Source organism: Natator depressus, chromosome 8 (genome assembly GCF_965152275.1).
Source record: "Natator depressus isolate rNatDep1 chromosome 8, rNatDep2.hap1, whole genome shotgun sequence".
NCBI lineage: Eukaryota > Metazoa > Chordata > Testudines > Cheloniidae > Natator > Natator depressus.
Window position 1 is genome coordinate 9,231,702 of NC_134241.1, and position 18,452 is coordinate 9,250,153.

At 41.6% G+C, this 18,452-nt stretch overlaps 1 protein-coding gene across 1 annotated transcript in view; it reads left to right on the plus strand.

Annotated features, from left to right (window-relative positions):
- The window catches only part of COL23A1 (collagen type XXIII alpha 1 chain), a 340,793-nt gene that overhangs the window by 295,305 nt on the left and 27,036 nt on the right, over positions 1-18,452 (plus strand). The window contains exons 4-7 of the mRNA XM_074961985.1: positions 1,513-1,539; positions 5,160-5,185; positions 17,330-17,446; positions 18,406-18,441. Of these exons, the coding sequence (XP_074818086.1) occupies positions 1,513-1,539; positions 5,160-5,185; positions 17,330-17,446; positions 18,406-18,441 (206 nt within the window). The remainder of the gene's footprint in view (positions 1-1,512; positions 1,540-5,159; positions 5,186-17,329; positions 17,447-18,405; positions 18,442-18,452) is intronic.

Consider the following 18,452-nt stretch of genomic DNA (forward strand, 5'->3'; position numbering starts at 1 on the left):
GACTGTCTGGTTTGGCCAATGTACATGGCAGAGGGGCATTGCTGGTACATGATGGCATATATCACATTGGTAGATGTGCAGGTGAACGAGCCCCTGATGGTGTGGCTAATGTGATTAGGTCCTATGATGCTGTCACTTGAATAGATATGTTTCAGAGTAGCAGCTTAGTTAGTCTGTATCCGCAAAAAGAAAAGGAGGACTTGTGGCACCTTAGAGACTAACCAATTTATTTGAGCATAAGCTTTCGTGAGCTACAGCTCACTTCATTGGATGCAATAATATGTGGACAGAGTTGGCATCGGGCTTTGTTGCAAGGATAGGTTCCTGGGTTAGTGTTTTTGTTGTGTGGTTGCTGGTGAGTATTTGCTTCAGGTTGGGGGGCTGTCTGTAAGCGAGGACTGGTCTGTCTCCCAAGATCTGCGAGAGTGAGGGATCATCTTTCAGGATAGGTTGTAGATCTTTGATGATGCGCTGGAGGGGTTTTAATTGGGGGCTGAAGGTGACGGCTAGTGGCTTTCTGTTATTCTCTTTGTTGGGCCTGTCCTCTAGTAGGTGACTAAGATATGAAGTTATCTGGGTGGCAAGGAGACCAGCTGGTAACAGCACTGTCTTTCCAGAGATTTACTGCAACTATTCAACTGCTCTGATTGAGGAGTAGTAGGACTAAAGTCAGTGTCTTTGCACAGGTTCTCCTAGACCGCAGCGGTATCCTGGTGCTCAGGATTCCCCTTCTCATGTACACTCAGTCAAGGGACAGACACAATTTGATCTAATATGTTTAATGACATTTAAAAGCCATGTAAGGGATGAAGTGATTGTAAATTATAAATCAACCTTTACTCGGGTTACTTACTGTGCATTTCCTTTGGGAATCCTAGAAGGGTAGATTTAAAGGATAGTTAAGATTGCTAGGGCCCCAATCCTGCAAACACTTATTAATGCATCTGACTTTATGCGACTACTCTGGTGAACGAACCTGAGCATCTGTGTATGTGTGTGCAGTATCGGGGCCTAAAGTACCATGCTATATGTTGTCTCTGTGCACAGCGGAACTCCTGTTGCTGTCAGTGGAAATGATGCAGGGCAATAGGTGGCCCATAGAATCTGGGTAAATGATAAATTCTTGTCCCTACTGTTTTGAAAAATAAAGGCCCAGTTCTGAAGTTGAATCACATGTGGGATCCATCCTGGATTCTGTGCTGCTCTGCTAGGTGCTTTAAAAATCCCTGACAGATCTAAGCACCATGCCTGAAGGGAATCATCTTATTCTTCCCACCATGCCTTTGTTTCTTTTCACACCCTTTCATACTCTCTGTTATATATTACTTGACCTCCCTTATTTTATTGTTCTCTTGAGAAATATTATTGAATCTTGAAAAAGTGATAAGATCTATTAATATCCTTAACAATGTACTAGATCTAATCTAGAGTCTCTTTTAGAGCATGATTGAAATAGCTGCATTCACAAATTAATCTCCTTTTGTAATCTGGTATCTTTGCTTCCCTTTTCAGGGGCCCCTTGGTTTGGATGGCAAGCCAGTAAGTAGTGCGTTAAGTGTCAAATGTACTATTTGTTTATTTCTAGTTACTCCATGAGACACACACATACAGAGCCAAATATTGTAATAATGGCGCTCTGCGGTATGATTATTACAAGGTGCAGTACAGCAAGGTCACTCTGTGCTTTGTAACACAGACTGACTTCAGGATTTACCAGTTTAGGCCCTGATCCTGCATCTGGGCAAATTGCAGCACTTGGGTGAAATCCCAGTGACTTCAGTGGGACCAATCACAGTGTATAAAATTCAGCACTTTTGTAAGTCTGTACAGAATCGGGGCCTCTGTGAGCTTTTACTCTGAAAGGTGACTGTAACGTAACGCTGTCATTCTGGAGTTCTGTGGTTTTTGACTCTCTGTAATTTTTATATACAGTGTGCTGAGTTTACAAATAAAAAGATGTACCTTTCTAAGTGCCAGCCCTATAAACTCAACTAGGGATTGGTTGGGAAGCAAAGTTGGATTCTTTCCTCTAGTAAAACAAATTATGCCCTCAGTAACATCTGATGAACCCCATTGTTTTCCATGCATTTGCACAGATTGTAAGGAACTTAAAAAACAACTCCACTGATGCATCAGAGGGAACAAAATCAAGTGTACTCTCTTAGCTGGGTGCTAATGGGAGTAAAAAATGCCAATAAATTATCTAAATTGCAAAAGTGAGCAGTCTCTCTGAATGCACACACCGCTGAATAGGGGTGTACATTTCTCCAGAGTGGTTTGGAGCTGGTCTCAGGGTGCATGATTATTGAAGTAGCATGTTGTGAATTATTGGGATGGGACACAGTCTGGAATCCATTTTTACGCAATGTTTTCTTGACTTCTTTCTTTTGCTTGGAAGCCTATTGGAAATCCAGGTACATGTCTCCTTATTGTCTTTACAAAATCAGAGCCTTTTGATAACATGCTAATTGAACGTTGGTCAGTTATGATTTTTTTCAGAAAGGATATTTAAGAACTGTCACTTATGTGTATTTTGTTTTCAAACTGCATTTCCTTCCACTATCACTAGAGGGCCGCATTTGAAATCTTTTTAGGCTACAAATCATTAAGTGACTGTATTGAGAAAGCTAGTAGAGGCTAATTTCATTCATGCAAAGTCGTTCTAGATATTTTGTTAGCCACTTTGCGAATGTTTCATTATAGCTGCAAATATGCTCTATTTCTGTTGCTACATTTAAAAAAAACAAAAAGACTACTAGTAGAAAACAATTGGGGGTGGACCAACCAATTAGACCAGTACGAGAGTCTCTTTGTCCACAATTCAAACCAATCCGGAACTGAACTTTTTTTGAGGTTTGAAAAAGTTGGTATATGTTTTTATATATAGACACACAAAATTCATTTTCTGTGCTGTTCTCAGTATTTTTTGGCCTACCTGGAAAGAAAAAAAAAGAGTAGAAGTTTCGTGAAAGAGGCAGGTCTCGTGTGTTTTCCAGCCCTGTTTTCAGGACACAAAGGATAGGATTTTCAAAGGGGCTGAAGAGACCTAAGGTCCAGATTTTAAAGGTAGTTAGGTGCCAAAAGCTGCAGGTAGGTGCTTAGTGGGATTGTCAAAAGCATCTGGGCACCTAACTTCCATTGATTTCCATTGGATTTAGGTGCTTTTGAAAATCCCAGTCGGCACCTATTTAGGCACCTTAATACCTTTACAAATCTGGCCCTAAATGCCTAACTTCCTTTGGCTCCTTGGAAATTTCAGCCAAGAACTTTGAATAGATTTCCCTGGGCTCCTCTGTTGTCAGCATACACATGGAATTGAATGTTTGCAGGATAGGACTCTGAGTGAGGAGAGGGGTGTGAAACCCACGTGTATTATAGTGTGATCTACTTTTTGTACAGCCCAATAATTCCTTTGGTCCACATAGCAAACATCCACTGGCATATAGAGAGGCCGGATATCAGGCTAGATCATCGTAATGGCTGCTTCTGGCCTTAAAATCTATGCATGTCTGTAAGCAGGATGTCCATGTGTAGAGCAAATATAGGCTATAACCCCAATCTTGCAACAGGCTCCGGAGGCAGATCCCTACATCCCCTGCAATGTGGCTCTTTGCATCCATCAGCATGGACTCTCCTGCAGAATTGGAGCTCATGTCCCATACTTGTTGTTCTCAGTTTGTTCCCCCACGAGAAACATTTGATGCTTATTTTTTTCTTTAAAAAATTAAATTAAAATTACAGGGTTTGCTTGGACTGAAAGGAGAACAAGTGAATCTGATTTTTCTTTTTCCAAATCATGTTAATTTCTCTATCACTAATGCTTTTAATTTCAATAAATGTTTAAAATGTAAAAAATAAAAACCCGCAAAAAAACACAGCAGTAGACTTAGACTGGAATCATTTTACATACTCCAAACCCACCTCACACTTTGGTGGCAGTGAGAAGGGTGACAATGGTTACTGGATGTGAATAGCTTGAATTAGTTTTGCAAAGCCAACCCCCTCTGGCTTTTGCCCATCCCTACAGAGAACACATGGGAATAGAGAAAAGGCAAATGCGGTGTTTAAAAAAAAAAAAATCTAAACCCAAGAAACTGGGGGCCCGGGTTGTGCAACATGCTGAGCATTCTACTGTCCAATGGGATCTGGCCTTAAATTAGCAAAACCCTAAGGCAAAAGAAGACCCATAAATTAAAAGAAGAAACAGAAACCAAAAACACATACAACATGTACTACAGGGCCCATTCTCCTCTCTGTGCGTGTGTTGATGCTGATGGTCGGAAGTTCAATGCAAGCCCCAAGGCTGGAAGAGACTCCTCTGGGGAGGCAAAAACCAAACTGAAAGAAAAAGCAAACCTAGCACATCAAATGGCTGTACTCAGACCAGGCCGCTCCTGAGCTTGTCCATGGAATGCCCTTGAAAGTAAGGGGCCAACACTATTGCTTGAGGCCAGACTTGCAGCGAATGGGCTGCAATGCAAGTAGGCGAATGCTTCTGCCATTGCGCCTCCCTTTTGACCTGCTGTCTCCTCTCTACCCTGTGGCACATGAGATCTTGCTTTAGCTAATGCTCACGCCATTCACTGTGCTGAATGGAAATGAAATTCTTCTTTTGCCTTAAACCTTGAGTGAAACACACATCAGAGCATTTTTCATGGCTCTTTGGGGCTCTAACCCCCTCTTCCTGTCTATCTCAGACAGAGCTATTTTGAGGGAACAGCAAATAGGCCAAAGAAAGCAGCCTGCCCTCCTTATATGTTTCGAACAGTTGTGTAATTGGGAATAACACACCTGTAATGACGTACTGAGCATGTGTTTCTAGAAATGATTTAATAGCTCAAGCAATGTCTTGTTTATAGTAGATATCAATATCATGCGTGCTTGAAATGCAGATTAAAAATGCTTTTTCTGTTCTTTTAGTCTGGGGGTTTCCTGCTGATGAGAGGGAAACAGAATGGGTGATCTTATTGATGCTTCATTAGACATACAACTTTTATGTAAAAGAACGTGTAGCTTAATAAAAAAGAAAGAGAAATAGAGTTGAATGGGAATCAAATTGTGAAACAAAGAATCTTCTTTCTAGTCAAGACATGGAACAAAGATGTGTGTGCTGATTATATATGCAGCTTTTTTATTCTGCTCTCACTTATATTTACAGGGACCTCCAGGACCAAAAGGGGAAAAGGTAAAGACTAAACTCATCAAAATGCATCTTTAAAAACCCTCTACACTGCATTAGCAAATACTTATTGTTTCCTGGGCACTGGGATTTTTTTAGTTAAGAATACCCTTATGTGGTAGAGTCCTGTCTTCTAATTGTTTCATAGTGGAGCATGGAGCCATAAGGCTAAATTCTCCCTTTACCTTCCCATGGAAGGGAAAAAGTTAAAGCAGGAAATGCTCTGAAATGACAGGGTAGAAATAGTGTCACATTCTCTTCAGCGGGGGAAAGAATTAGCAGATGCTAACTCTTCCAAGCGATAAGGTTCCTGGTGATCCCCACATAACTTGAGACATCCACGTGCCATCCTTTTCTCCAGCAGCACAGATAGCTTAGTGGCTATGCTCTCCTATTTCTATGTCATGCTCTATCTCTCCCACTGAGATTTAGAAAAGTTGTTACAATAAACTATCTTAGCCCAGGCATCATTGTTCCATGTAGGTTACAGGCAGTGGCTGTGGGAGCCTTAGAAATGGAAAATACCTGGAGTTTCTGCTCATCTCCTGCCAATGCAGAATTGTTCCCTGTCACATTGTCTGAAGGCCTTATCCGACCTGGTTTTGAATGAATTAAGCTATGGGGCTCTTTCTATTTCCCCTGGGGTACGATTCCACAGTCTACTGCCTCCCACTCTGTCTTGCATGTCTGAGATTTGAGCTCTAATTGCTGTACCTTGCTGCTTTGTGTGACATGTAGGGTGAACAAGGGGACATCGGCCCAAGGGTAAGTACCAATAGCACTCATTCATTTATTTTTGAGGGGGGATTTGATAGCTGCTTTCAACTACCTGAAAGGGGGTTCCAAAGAGGATGGCTCTAGACTGTTCTCAGTGGTAGCAGATGACAGAACAAAGAGTAATGGTCTCAAGTTGCAGTGGGGGAGGTCTAGGCTGGATATTAGGAAAAACTTTTTCACTAGGAGGGTGGTGAAGCACTGGAATGCGTTACCTAGGGAGCTGGTGGAATCTCCTTCCTTAGAAGTTTTTAAGGTCAGGTTTGACAAAGCCCTGGCTGGGATGATTTAATTGGGGATCGGTCCTGCTTTGAGCAGGGGGTTGGACTAGATGACCACCTGTGGTCCCTTCCAACCCTGATATTCTATGATTCTAAAACACAACCAAACCCCACTATGGTAAAGGAAAGCAAATCTATGTGTAATATTTGTCAATGCAAACTGTAATGCAGTGAAGGTTTAGAAAATATTCTGCCATCACTATTGAGTCTTGGGCATCATTTTTCTTCCCCAGATAATTATGGTCTGGAGACGTGAAAACTTTAGTTAAGAACCTTCAGTCCTATGAGCCCAGGTCACTTTTGTATTGGTTTCCCAAAACTAGGTCTTCTTTTCTTTGAGAAAGGAGAACAAAGAAATACCAGCAGCTTTCATGTTTCACTTGAGACAACTATTGTTCTTTGTATTGTGGTCATACCTAGAGTTGTCAGTCAGGGATCAGGGCCCGCTCTGTGCTAGACACTGTACCCATATGAATAGTGAAAAAGACACACTGTTCCTGCCCTACAGACTTTACAATGCAAGTACATGATGAGAGACAGCAAGTAGATACCACAGACACATGTGGGAGTGTGAGGTACCAGTAGGGTTATTGGTGTTATAAGTTTGTTTCATCTTCTCTCCTCTCAGTGTCTCTTCCATTCTTGTGTATTCTTTCCATGATCTATTCTCACTCACTCGTAATTGCTCTGGGCTGCTTCTAATTGAGCATAAAGGTAACCAACCCAAGTGAGGAGAGAGAACAGTTTCTGCCATAATGTATGGAAATTAATGACCCGTTGTGGGAATGACACTAACGCATATTGTTTCTAACCTGTGAAGTAAATCGTTTAAAATATGGGATCAATCCTCTAGCTAGAACAGAGCCGCTGGTTACAGGTATGGTAAGTGAAGGCTCAACATGTCAAGAAATAAGACATGATGTGGTGTGGGTGCCATCAGACACGTGCTTTCCACAGTACTATGTTTTACTCAGGTGAGTAAAGGTTTAATTAGCCTGCAGTGTAAAAACACAGGATGAGCTGGAGTTCTTATGTCTGCTGGAGGTGCCTGGGAATGCTCAACGTTGTTAAATTAGCGTGCACATCTCTAAACCTAGAGGCTGACGCAGAGAGAGTAACCTAGGAGTTGGCTGTTGGAAGATGGCTCGTCTGCTGCTTTGATGTGTGGTTTCTTGGAATCTTCTTTTTGTGTTTAAATGCAGGGTAGGCACTTTGCGAAGGAAACCCATATAGGTCCTTCCTGATTCTTAAATATACAACGTTCTCCTTTGCACAGCTGTGTTCAGACTGAGAGTCTCTTACATTCTGGTGGCTTTCCTTTGAGGCTGGAAGAGGTTGTTGTTAGCGGTGCTGTCACTTTCAGAAGATCCAGGACCCCAGGCTTCCTCCAGACTCTCCATCTGTGGAGTCTCAGAATATCCCACACTGCTCTGATTGTACCACATAGTTAATATTGTCATTTTAATGAAGAGTATTAATTACTGCTAGCTAGACAGCATGTGAGCTGGTCACAGTCTGCGCATGGGGAGCCGGGAAACAAATTCCCACCAATCGTCAGATCACAATCAAAGATGCACAGGCCTTGAAAAAAATTGCAACAAAACGAGGGCTGCCCAGATACCCAGCAGCATATGGTGTTAGGTGGCCTTTGAGATTCAGATGTGAACTTTGGTTAGCAGTTGCTGGGATCAGTGTGCTCAGCAGGAAGGGTAGAGTCTGTACCGACACCTCTGTGCTGTATTGGGAGTAGGCATCCAGAGGGAGCGGTTTCATCCCCCAGAGGAGCGAGCAGCAATCACAATGCAGGGACATGAAGGAGAGAAGAGTGGATAAAGTGAAGGGACCCTTGGGACACCTTCAGCCTGAAAAGGGGAGGGAACTTTATACCGCCCAAGTGGCTTTTCCATATTACCCAATTAAAGGAACACTTGTGTGGTAATTACTCTGTTACTGCACAGCACTGTCTGTGGGAAGTGTATTGTGAGGATACGCTGTCATTGTCTGTCTAGCACAACAGTTTCTAGGGAAATTGATGGTTGATCTGCAGAGTTCCCTGTTGTTTCCTCACAAGCTTATTCTTTGGAACTTGCTGCAATGAACTGTGTTCTGCAGGAGAAGTGTTTTGGGTGTGTGTCTGACGGGGAGAACAGAGCCCCTGTTAAACTGAGCCAGCAGACTATTAGAATTAAGTCTAATTCTGGGTGCACCTTAAGAAGAGGGTTTAAAGCTTTGTTGGGTCTTGTCACCACGCAGTGGTGGATTGTGGTATTTTGTGATAGGGTCTTTCAGCATCTTTGGGGTGAAGAATTATCTTTTTTCTTTATTTACAAACAAAATTATTAAGGCTGTCAATCACCTTTAACCCACGCCATTAACTCAGAAAAATTAATCGTGATTAAAAAAATTAATCATGATTAATCACAGTTCTAATCACACTGTTAAAAAATAGGATACCAATTTAAAATTTATTAAATATTTTGGGTCTCCATCCTTAGAGGTTTTTAAGTCCTGGCTTGACGAAGCCCTGGCTGGAATGATTTAGTTGGTGTTGGTCCTGCTTTGAGCCAGGGATTGGACTAGATGACCTCCTGAGGTCTCTTCCAACCCTAATATTCTATGATTCTTTGTTTTTCTACAGTTTCATATATATTAAATTCTGTGTTGTAACTGAAATCAGTATATATTATTTTTTATTACAAATATTTGCACTGTAAAAATGATAAACAAAAGAAATAGTATTTTTCAATTCACCTCATACAAACACTGTACGGCAATCCCTTTGTTGTGAAAGTGCAATTTACAAATATAGATTTTTTTTTTTTTACATAACTGCACTCAAAAACAAAACAATGTAAAACTTCAGAGCCTACAACTCAATGCTATTTCTTGTTTAGCCAATTGCTAAGACAAACAAGTTTGATTACATTTACAGGAGATAATGCTACCCTCTTCTTATTTACAATGTCACCAGAAAGTGAGAACAGGCATTGCAAGGGATTTACATGCCAGATATGCTAAACATTTGTATGCCCCTTCATGCTTCGGCCACCATTCCAGAGGACATGCTTCCATGCTGATGATACTCATTAAAAAAATAATGTGTTAATTAAATTTGTGACTAAACTCCTTGGGGGAGAATTATATGTCTCCTGCTCTGTTTTACCCACATTCTGCCATATATTTCATGTTACAGCAGTCTTGGATGATGACCCAGCACATGTTCATTTTAAGAACATTTTCACTGCAGATTTGACAAAATGCAAAGAAGGTATCAATGTGAGATTTCTAAAGATAGCTACAGCAAGGTTTAAGAATCTGAAGTGCCTTCCAAAATCTGAAAGGGATGAGGTGTGGAGCACAGTTTCAGATATCTTAAAAGAGCAACACCCTGATGCGGAAACTACAGAACCCGAACCATCAAAAAAGAAAATCAACCTTCTGCTGGTGACATCTGACTCAGATAATGAAAATGAATATGCGTCGATCCTCACTGCTTTGGATTCTTATCAAGCAGAACCCTTCATTAGCATGGATGCATGTCCCCTGGAATGGTGGTTGAAGCATAAAGGGACATATGAATCTTTCACGCATCTGGCACGTAAATATCTTGCAACACGGCTGCAACAGTGCCATGAGAATGCCTATTCTCACTTTCAGGTGACATTATAAACAAGAAGCATGCAGCATTATCTCCTGCAAATGTAAACAAATTTGTTTGTTTGACCAGTTGGCTGAACGAGAAGTAGGACTGAGTGGACTTGCAGGCTCTCAAATTTGACTTTGTTTTATTTTTGAATGGAGGTTTTTTGGTACATAATTCTACATTGGTAAATTCAACTTTCATGATAAAGAGATTGCGCTACAGTACTTGTATTAGGTGAATTGAAAAATACTATTTCTTTTGGTTTTTACAGTGCAAATACTTCTAATCAAAAATAAATATAAAGTGAGCATTGTACACTTTGTATTCTGTGTTGTAATTGAAATCAACATATTTGAAAATGTAGAAAATACCCAAAAATATTTAAATAAATGGTATTCTACTATTGTTTAACAGTGCAGTTAATCACAATTAATATTTTTAATTGCTTGACAGCCCTAAAAATTATATAAACTCCTCCTGTATAACTCAAAGGTGAGACCAGGTTACCAGGAATTCACTTACTGGTCTCATGGGAAAGAGACGTAGGAATGATCTTTGTGTTTTTTCTCATCCTCATGAGGAATATTATGCTTTGTGACATCATGCAGAGATAATTGCTTATTAAATGTTTATTGAAAGTTCTGAATTGGAGCTAAAAAATTTAGGGCTTCTTCTGACAAGGTGCTGTGGCACTCAGCGCTCAGCAGAATCAGGCTCCTAATGTTGGATGTCATTTTATAAACATACCTGGTGTCACAGTGACTGAGGTAAACTGACAATTCAGGCTCCTAAAGCAATTGGGACGTTAAGACTTATTTTTCAAAAGTGGATCCTAAGTGCCCAAGTCAAAGTTTCATTGACTTTTAAATGGAGATTTAGGCTCCTAGGTTACTTCGGTCCTTTTGAAATGCTTAACCTGCCATCCCCTGCGCAGAGGGTCAGCACCAGGCTTAGGCACCATTTAAATTCCCATCCAAGTCCTCAAAATATGATCTAAGAGGGGTGTGAGCCTTGTGCTGGATGTGGTTTCTACCCTTTGACCCCGATTCCAGATTGAGAACGCTTTGTGGCTCTGAACAGAAACACCAATCTGTCCAAATAGAGACCCATAATGGCCTGCATAGATCACAATGCAAGATCAGGGCCTATGTGAACTACAGAAGAGATTGTTATTAAGGCCAGAAGGGACTACTATGACCGTTATCTGACCACCTATAGAACACAGGCTGGAGAACCTTACTTAGTAACGTTGGCATCCAACCCATAGCTTCTCTTTGCACTATAGTGTACATTGAAGAAAGATATCCAGTCTTGTCTTAAAGTCTGCAAGTGATGGAGAATCCACTACAAACCTGGGTAACTTGTTCCAGTGGTTAGTCACCTGCAGTGTTAAAAATTGCACCTTCTGGCTAGTCTGAATTTGTCTAGCTTCAGCTTCTAATCATTGGATCTCATTATGCCTTTTTTCTGCTAGATTAAAAAAGTGCCCAAACACAAACAAACAGACAACAAAAAATGAGATCCTGTCTGTCAAGAGAGAAACACAAGGAAGTCTAATGATTGACGAGGACTGATTCTACAATGAGCTGCTCTGCTTTTTTCTAGAGTATCATGGTGGTGGGTTAAATACAAAACCTCCTGAGTGATTGTGCAGCAGTTGTCTTATGTAACTAAAATTAGGCTGAAAGCAATTCACAGATGTTCTCAATTACATAAAAACCATGTGCATTCAGAAGTGTCCATGTTATGAAATATGTTTGTGCCCCAATTTCTCAATGTGTTGTGTCCCTGGGGAATCCCTGGCTCTGGGGCCTCGGCAGCACAGTTAAGCAATCAGATTCTGAAGCTAAAAATTTGTGGTTCACAAATAAATCAGATGTGTCTGGGTTTCTAAGGCACTTACTCACTGCGCAGCATCTCTGTTCCTGTCCCTAAAACATAGTGTCCTTCAATACCATCTGGCCTAGTTCTGTTTCCATAACTTAGTCTGTATTATCTCTACCATCTCAGTGGTCGCTTTATTTCCTAAAGTTGTTTCCTAGCTGATAGAGGAAGCTGTGTCACAACTCTGTGTGATGATAATTAAAAAGAATAAAGAATCAGATAGAATAAATAATTGGTGGTAATAATCCAAAAGGATAAATAACTGGTAATGTATCCAATAAGAACCTGATCTGTAAAATAGCCAGGTGGGGAAAAGAGCCTATTTAATGCAAAGCTTAATACAAAAATAGTATCACTATTGTGACAGGGTTGGGCCAGATGGCTACAGGAGAGTGATAGAAGGCAGATATATTAGCCCCAGGTTAAGTAGGTTCCTTTTCCCTGGGTAAGGTAACAGGGAAGGTTCCAGAACAATCAGGAATTTTCTGGGAACAATTAATACAGACAGGCTGATTAGAACACCTGCAGCCAATCAAGAAGCTGCCAGAATAAGTTAAGACAGGCAGGCTAATCAGGGCACCTGAGTTTAAAAAGGAGCTCACTTCAGTTTGTGGTGTGCGTGCGAGGAGCTGAGAGTGAGAAGGCGTACTACTGGAAGACCGAGAAGTACAAGCATTATCAGACATCAGGAGGAAGGTTCTGTGGTGAGAATAAAGAAGGTGTTGGGAGGAGGCCATGGGGAAGTAGCCCAGGAAGTTTTAGCTGTCACATAGCTGTTACAGGAGCCACTGTAGACAGCTGCAATCCACAGGGCCCTGGGCTGGAACCCGGAGTAGAGGGTGGGCCCGGGTTCCCTCCATCCCCCCCAACTCCCTACTTGATACCGGAGGAGTTGAATTGGACTGTGGGTTCCACCAGAGTGGAAGGTCTCTGGCCTGTTCCCCGATCCACTAGGTGGATCAACAGAGACTGCGGGGTTTGTTCTTCCTTTCCCCATGCTGGCCAGTGATGAGGCTAACTGAGTGAACGGCAGATTTGAGCCATGAAAGTGGCCAAACTGAGGGCTGCCGTGAATGTCTGAGGCGAGCAAATCCGCCAATAAGCACAGGACCCACCAAGGCAGAGGAGGAACTTTGTCACACTATGTTGAGTATGGAAAGACTAGAAAAAATAAATAGTCATGAATATTCTCGAGAAAACAATGAAAATGAGATCAATGCAAATAAAGATTAACTACTAAAATTCATTGCTATGCACTCTATTTCTGTCCTTGGGTGTAATAAACTTTATTAGGGCTTAATTTTCTATAACCTGCACCTATGTAAAATGTGTGTCCAAAACAGATAATTGCATAAATGGATGTAACTCTTGCTCACATAGTTACCTTATACAGGTACTATGTGCTAATTTTTGAGAACTGAGTGGCCAATTGTGCAAACGCTTACACGTGTGAGTAACTATCCTTAGTAGCCTACTCATATGCATAAGTCTTTTCAGGATCAATAACTTTAGCTGTGACCTTTTCTTTCATTTATTTACTGAGAGAGATGAACAGTAGATATTCATCTCATGTTGGATCCCAGCATTATACTGGGAGAGATGAACAGGATATTACCATAGGGAATTTTTTACCCACCACTTAAATATGGAGTTCTGTTTCTCAAAGGTATGGTTATTCTCTCTAATCAAGCGCCTGTTTTATCCACTCTAGATTTATTGATTGTCCCATATCATATGATCTCATTTTCTCTGACAATACAGATGTGTAGACAAGTGACTTACACTCAAGTGAGTGATGGACTTGGGAATGTTTAGGCCAGTAGAGATTTGTTGCGTGTGGCCAGTGACATGCTTTGTTCTTGGGAAGGAGAAAATGTTATGCTTTTTGTGTATGTGTTACTGACTGGCCCAAGTAGTAGACTTCTTAGCAGCAGGGCAAAAGACACTATAGTGGGAGTCACTGGAGGACGTCAGGTTAAGGCAAAGTTAAAGGAAAAGTTGTAAGCTTTGCCAGAAATGACGAAGCCACTTCCCGATCTGAAGGTAACAGCCTGGTTGATGATAGCTTAATTGACGTCATATTGGCTTAGCAGTTTAGGAGACAGGAGTTATCATCTGGACATGTCATGAAGGTGTCAAGAACTGTGCAACTCAGTCTCATACCCACTCAGCTGCCAATATCCGAGCACTTCCACCTTCAGTTAAGTGTTCAGCACTTGTCCTCAGCATTGTCAGTGCCCATGGAAGAAAGATGTTATTGATAATGTGTGTTATATCCCTCTGGTACCTTGGGAAATTATAGAAACAGACACTGGCTAGCAACAGGCTGCATGGTTAAGCTGACAAAAATGTTCCCAGAGTCTGTAGTTGAGACGGAAGTTGGAAAAGTATCCCTTGCTATCCTCTCAAGAAAGGAAAACTAGGTGATCTGCACTCACCGAACTCAAATTTCAGATAGAAAGTTAGAACACAAATCTGTCATATTCAGCTACATTCAGCTCACAATATTTTGACTTAGTTTCATGCACATGAATCTGGTGGGGGAAGAGAGCTCTTAAGAAATGAAGTGTTTGCAGCATTATTTTAGCTGTGTTTGGCCCAGGATATGAGAGAGAAGGTGGGTGAGGTAATATCTTTTATTGGACCAACTTCTGTGGAGATCAAAACTTGCCTCTTTCACCAACAGAAGTTAGTCCAATAAAAGATATTACCTCACCCACCTTGTCTCTTCAGAAATTAAATGTCTTTTGCACTTCTCTATAGATAGATACATATCCAGCTTTTAAAAAGCAGCAATGAATGGTGACATTTTCTTGATTAGATTGTTTTTCATCCAGTAAATTTGTAAGATTTATTAGTAGGTTGGGGGCAGAGGAATCAATTAATATTCATTGTGGCTACTGAGGAAATATAATGTATTTGCTATCTTGAGATCGGGGGGGTATCTTCCAATGGGCTATATCTTCCATTGTGTCTTGTTGGAATAATGTATTTATTGTATAGTGAAACTCTGACATGTGGGAACCCTGCCAGCTCTGAATTCCCTCCTCTGCATTAAGCTAATGAAAAGACTTCACTCTCATGTGTGTGTTTGCTACTTACAAAGCCTCCAATTGAATCAAAGACCTTAAAGCTCTCACTATTTCTCTTTCTTGGTTATTTCCTCCAGTGTCATTTCTTTATTCCTTGGCGAAGTTACTTTGTAAGATAATATTAGCTGAACCTTTTAAAAATCACTCCCATGCTGTAACCTTTGACTTGACTTCTTGATCTTTCACGCTCTACGTCTCACTCACCTGGCTAGATGGTTTTTCCTCGCCTCAATCATGGATTTCTCTCTAATGACCAGCATGTCTTTAGCCGACGAATCCTTAAGGTAGATGTGTTGAATCTACGTCTTCTGGCTTGCTGTGCTTCCTTCTGAATTATGTTTCCTTATTAGCTAATAGCACCTTATTGCCATTGTAAGTTATAAATACAATGAGCCAAATCCTGAGAGGCCTGCTCAGTTTTTAACTCAACCAAAATTCCATGTGAACATAGTGAGAGTTCTGCCTATGTAAGGAAGGAGTGAAAACTAAGGCCTTGAGGGTCTGGCTCTTTGTGTGAGTCATGGGGGGGAGTGGGGAAGAGGGGAGATTAAGGATAGTTCTGTATGCTATACTTGCACCATATGAATAATAGTAGTAATCACACAATAAAATAGATCAGTCCAAATCCGCAAGTCTTAACTGGAATTTCTTTACTTAGGCAAAATGCAATGGGAGATTTCCTGGCTGAGACAAAATTGGGTAGAGTCTTCAGGATTTGCAGTGGAATTTTCAAGTCTCTGAGTCATTTAGGAGTATGAATCACATTGAATGGCAATAGGATTTGTGCTCCCAATTCACATAGGCACTTCTGAAAATCCCTCCCTGATTTGTGGGTGGACCATATTAAACACAATTCTGTTCCTGTGTTGTTCAGATTGGTATCCTGTCCAGATGTTGTTAAGAGTTATGATCTAACCTTTTCATGGGGATTTCTACTGTTAACTCCGCATGTCAGAACTATCAGCTCGGATCCTAAAGGCTGGGCTATTGGCGTTCACCAGGGGATCAGTAGCTGGTAATCTGAGTAGTGAAATTCATTCTGAGATCAGGAGTGCTCCTGCTTCTGAACAAGCTTTTCTGGCTGTTTAACTGAAACAAGTGTATACTACTAAATTCTTTAGTGTTAAAATTTCAAGTAGAGACGTAGGCTCATCTTTTCTTTATCTCCTGGCAAAGTATGGTGCAAGTGGAGCATTTTAATATCATTACATTTCAGTTGTATTAGAGCAGTGGTTCTCAACCTGTGGCCGCTTGTGGCCCATTCAGCATAGAGCTGCAGCCCATGTGACATCCTCAGAGCCGTACAGGTAGTAATGGATGCAGCCCACGTAACACATTGTAGGCCACATATATGGCCCACAATGGTAAACAGGTTGAGAACCACTGTAGTAGAGGGATGTCATTAAATATGTTTTGATTCCTTTATTATCTACTAAATGGTGGTAGTACAAGTGTTTTCTATGCTTGTATTTGCTGTGAGGCCCAGTCCTGCACAACTTACGCAGACAAAACTCCTGCTGGAAGCTGTGGGTCAAAATCCTGAATAAGGGATCAGTAAAAACTGAAAAAAAGACCTTAATGGCCCATTGGGAGTCTTGTCTGAATAGGGATTGCGTGGTTGGGACATTCAATGTTAAAATCCGTTGGGATAGTCTTTGGAAAAATATGGGTCAGATCAAAGGGAGGTGCTGAGTACTCAACGCTTCTGAAAATCAGGTTATTGCATTGCCTAACTATGGACTGTGGAGCCTAATTTAGACACCCAGTTTTGAAAATCTTTGAAAATCACCCACAGAGCTAACAGGTTCCCTGCATGCCAATAAAACTCTAAGGGGCAAACTTCTCTTGGATATGTGAACAAACCATCAGCTTTGTGCATATATTAGAGATGAGATCTGCTTGGCAGATCTGAACAGAGAATTTTGACCTACAGTTGTAGCCTTCTAATTAGACACACCCCTGCATGCCACGGTGCTCTTGCAGACTTTGGAGGAATCTGAGTCTTTTCACAGGTTCTCTCTACTGTCTCTTATTTAACCAAACAAAACCTTTCAGTAGCCTACAGTAATTTCACCCAAACCATGCAGTGTCCCCATGTAGTGTTTGGGGCCATTCTTCCAGGATGCTATAATCCTTTACTATAAGGCTGTATCCAAGGCATTCACCTTAAAAAGCATCCAGTCAAATTTGCCTTATTGTCACCATGCATTAAAGGTAGGGTGAGATGTGATCCATGATCCACGTGGGAGAGCTCTCCTCACCCACATGTACGCACATGCACCATAACTGGCTGTCTTCAAATCTTAACCATCACTATGGGACAAGCCATTCAAACAATTCTGGCGGTGCTATCAGAAGGACCTGTCCCCCTACCATGCCCCCTGCTGGTTTCTCTCCTACTCAGTGTAGTTAGTTTGCCGTTAGCATTTGTGTTGGTTTTTTTTCACATCACAATGTTTGTCTGAACTTCCTACAGGGTGATCAAGGTCAAGATGGAGCTGCTGGCCCACCGGGTCCCCCAGGACCACCGGGTGCAAGAGGTCCCCCTGGAGATACAGGAAAAGATGGCCCCAGGGGACCACAAGGCCTCCCTGTAAGAAATGATAAATACAGAGTATTCACATTGTAAAACAGAATGGGTGCTCTCTAAGAATGCCCACAATGTACTTCATCTGGGAGCCACCTGGCACAGGGCCATGCCTCTCTGGGCCATGTGGAGGTACTAGTAGGGGAAGGGGATATTAGGAGCCTTTTCCTGCCCTGTGATGCTGCATCAGGATATGCTAGGATTCTCACCTAGCACTTGAGATCATTAGGAAAGGGAGCTATGACATAGGTGAATATAGTATGGCTGCCAGGAGACCAGGTCTGGCAGCTGGGGTGTCTAACCAGGCCCCAGGGTCTCCAGAACTTGCTAGCAGGGAATGTGTGCTTCCCTTTAAAGAGGGCAAAGGTGTGTACCCTACCCTGCAGCACGGCTGCCTGCCCACAGGGCCCATCCTGCATGGTGCCAGCATGCTGGCTCTGGTTACTAGCAGTGCTCACCACTGCTAGGCTTTTTTAGCCCACAAAGTTTGAGTTTCTCTTTCCCTATCACAACTGGAGGAGAATAGTCACCGTAGGTGGCCTCAGAGCTGCTTCTAATGATTCCTCTGGATGTAACCTAATAAGTGTCTTTAATTCTCTATAACTGTCTGGTCATTAGAGAAATGGTAGCTTCACAATAGGTGAAATTAATTATCCTGGAAAAGTTGTGGGCTAGAGATGGGAGCTGAGGGGGGAGGGAGGCTGTGTAGTATTCTGAGCCGAAAATCAGAAGTCAGAATATTTTTTTAAATCTATAAAAAAGCAAAGTTTATTTCCTCCCTGATGAGTAACCTTCACCCATCCCATTGCAAATCTCCAACTCATTGGTAATTCATTTAAAAAAAAAATCAGAATGTAAAATCAACGAACTTCTCAGTAATTATTTTTTAACTTTTTGGAGGATGAAGGGTTTTGGTGCAAATATCCGTAATTAGTTTCACTGACTTGGTTAACCTCTTTCCCCAGGGCTTAAAAGGAGAGCCAGGGGAAGCTGGAGTGATGGTTAGTAGTAT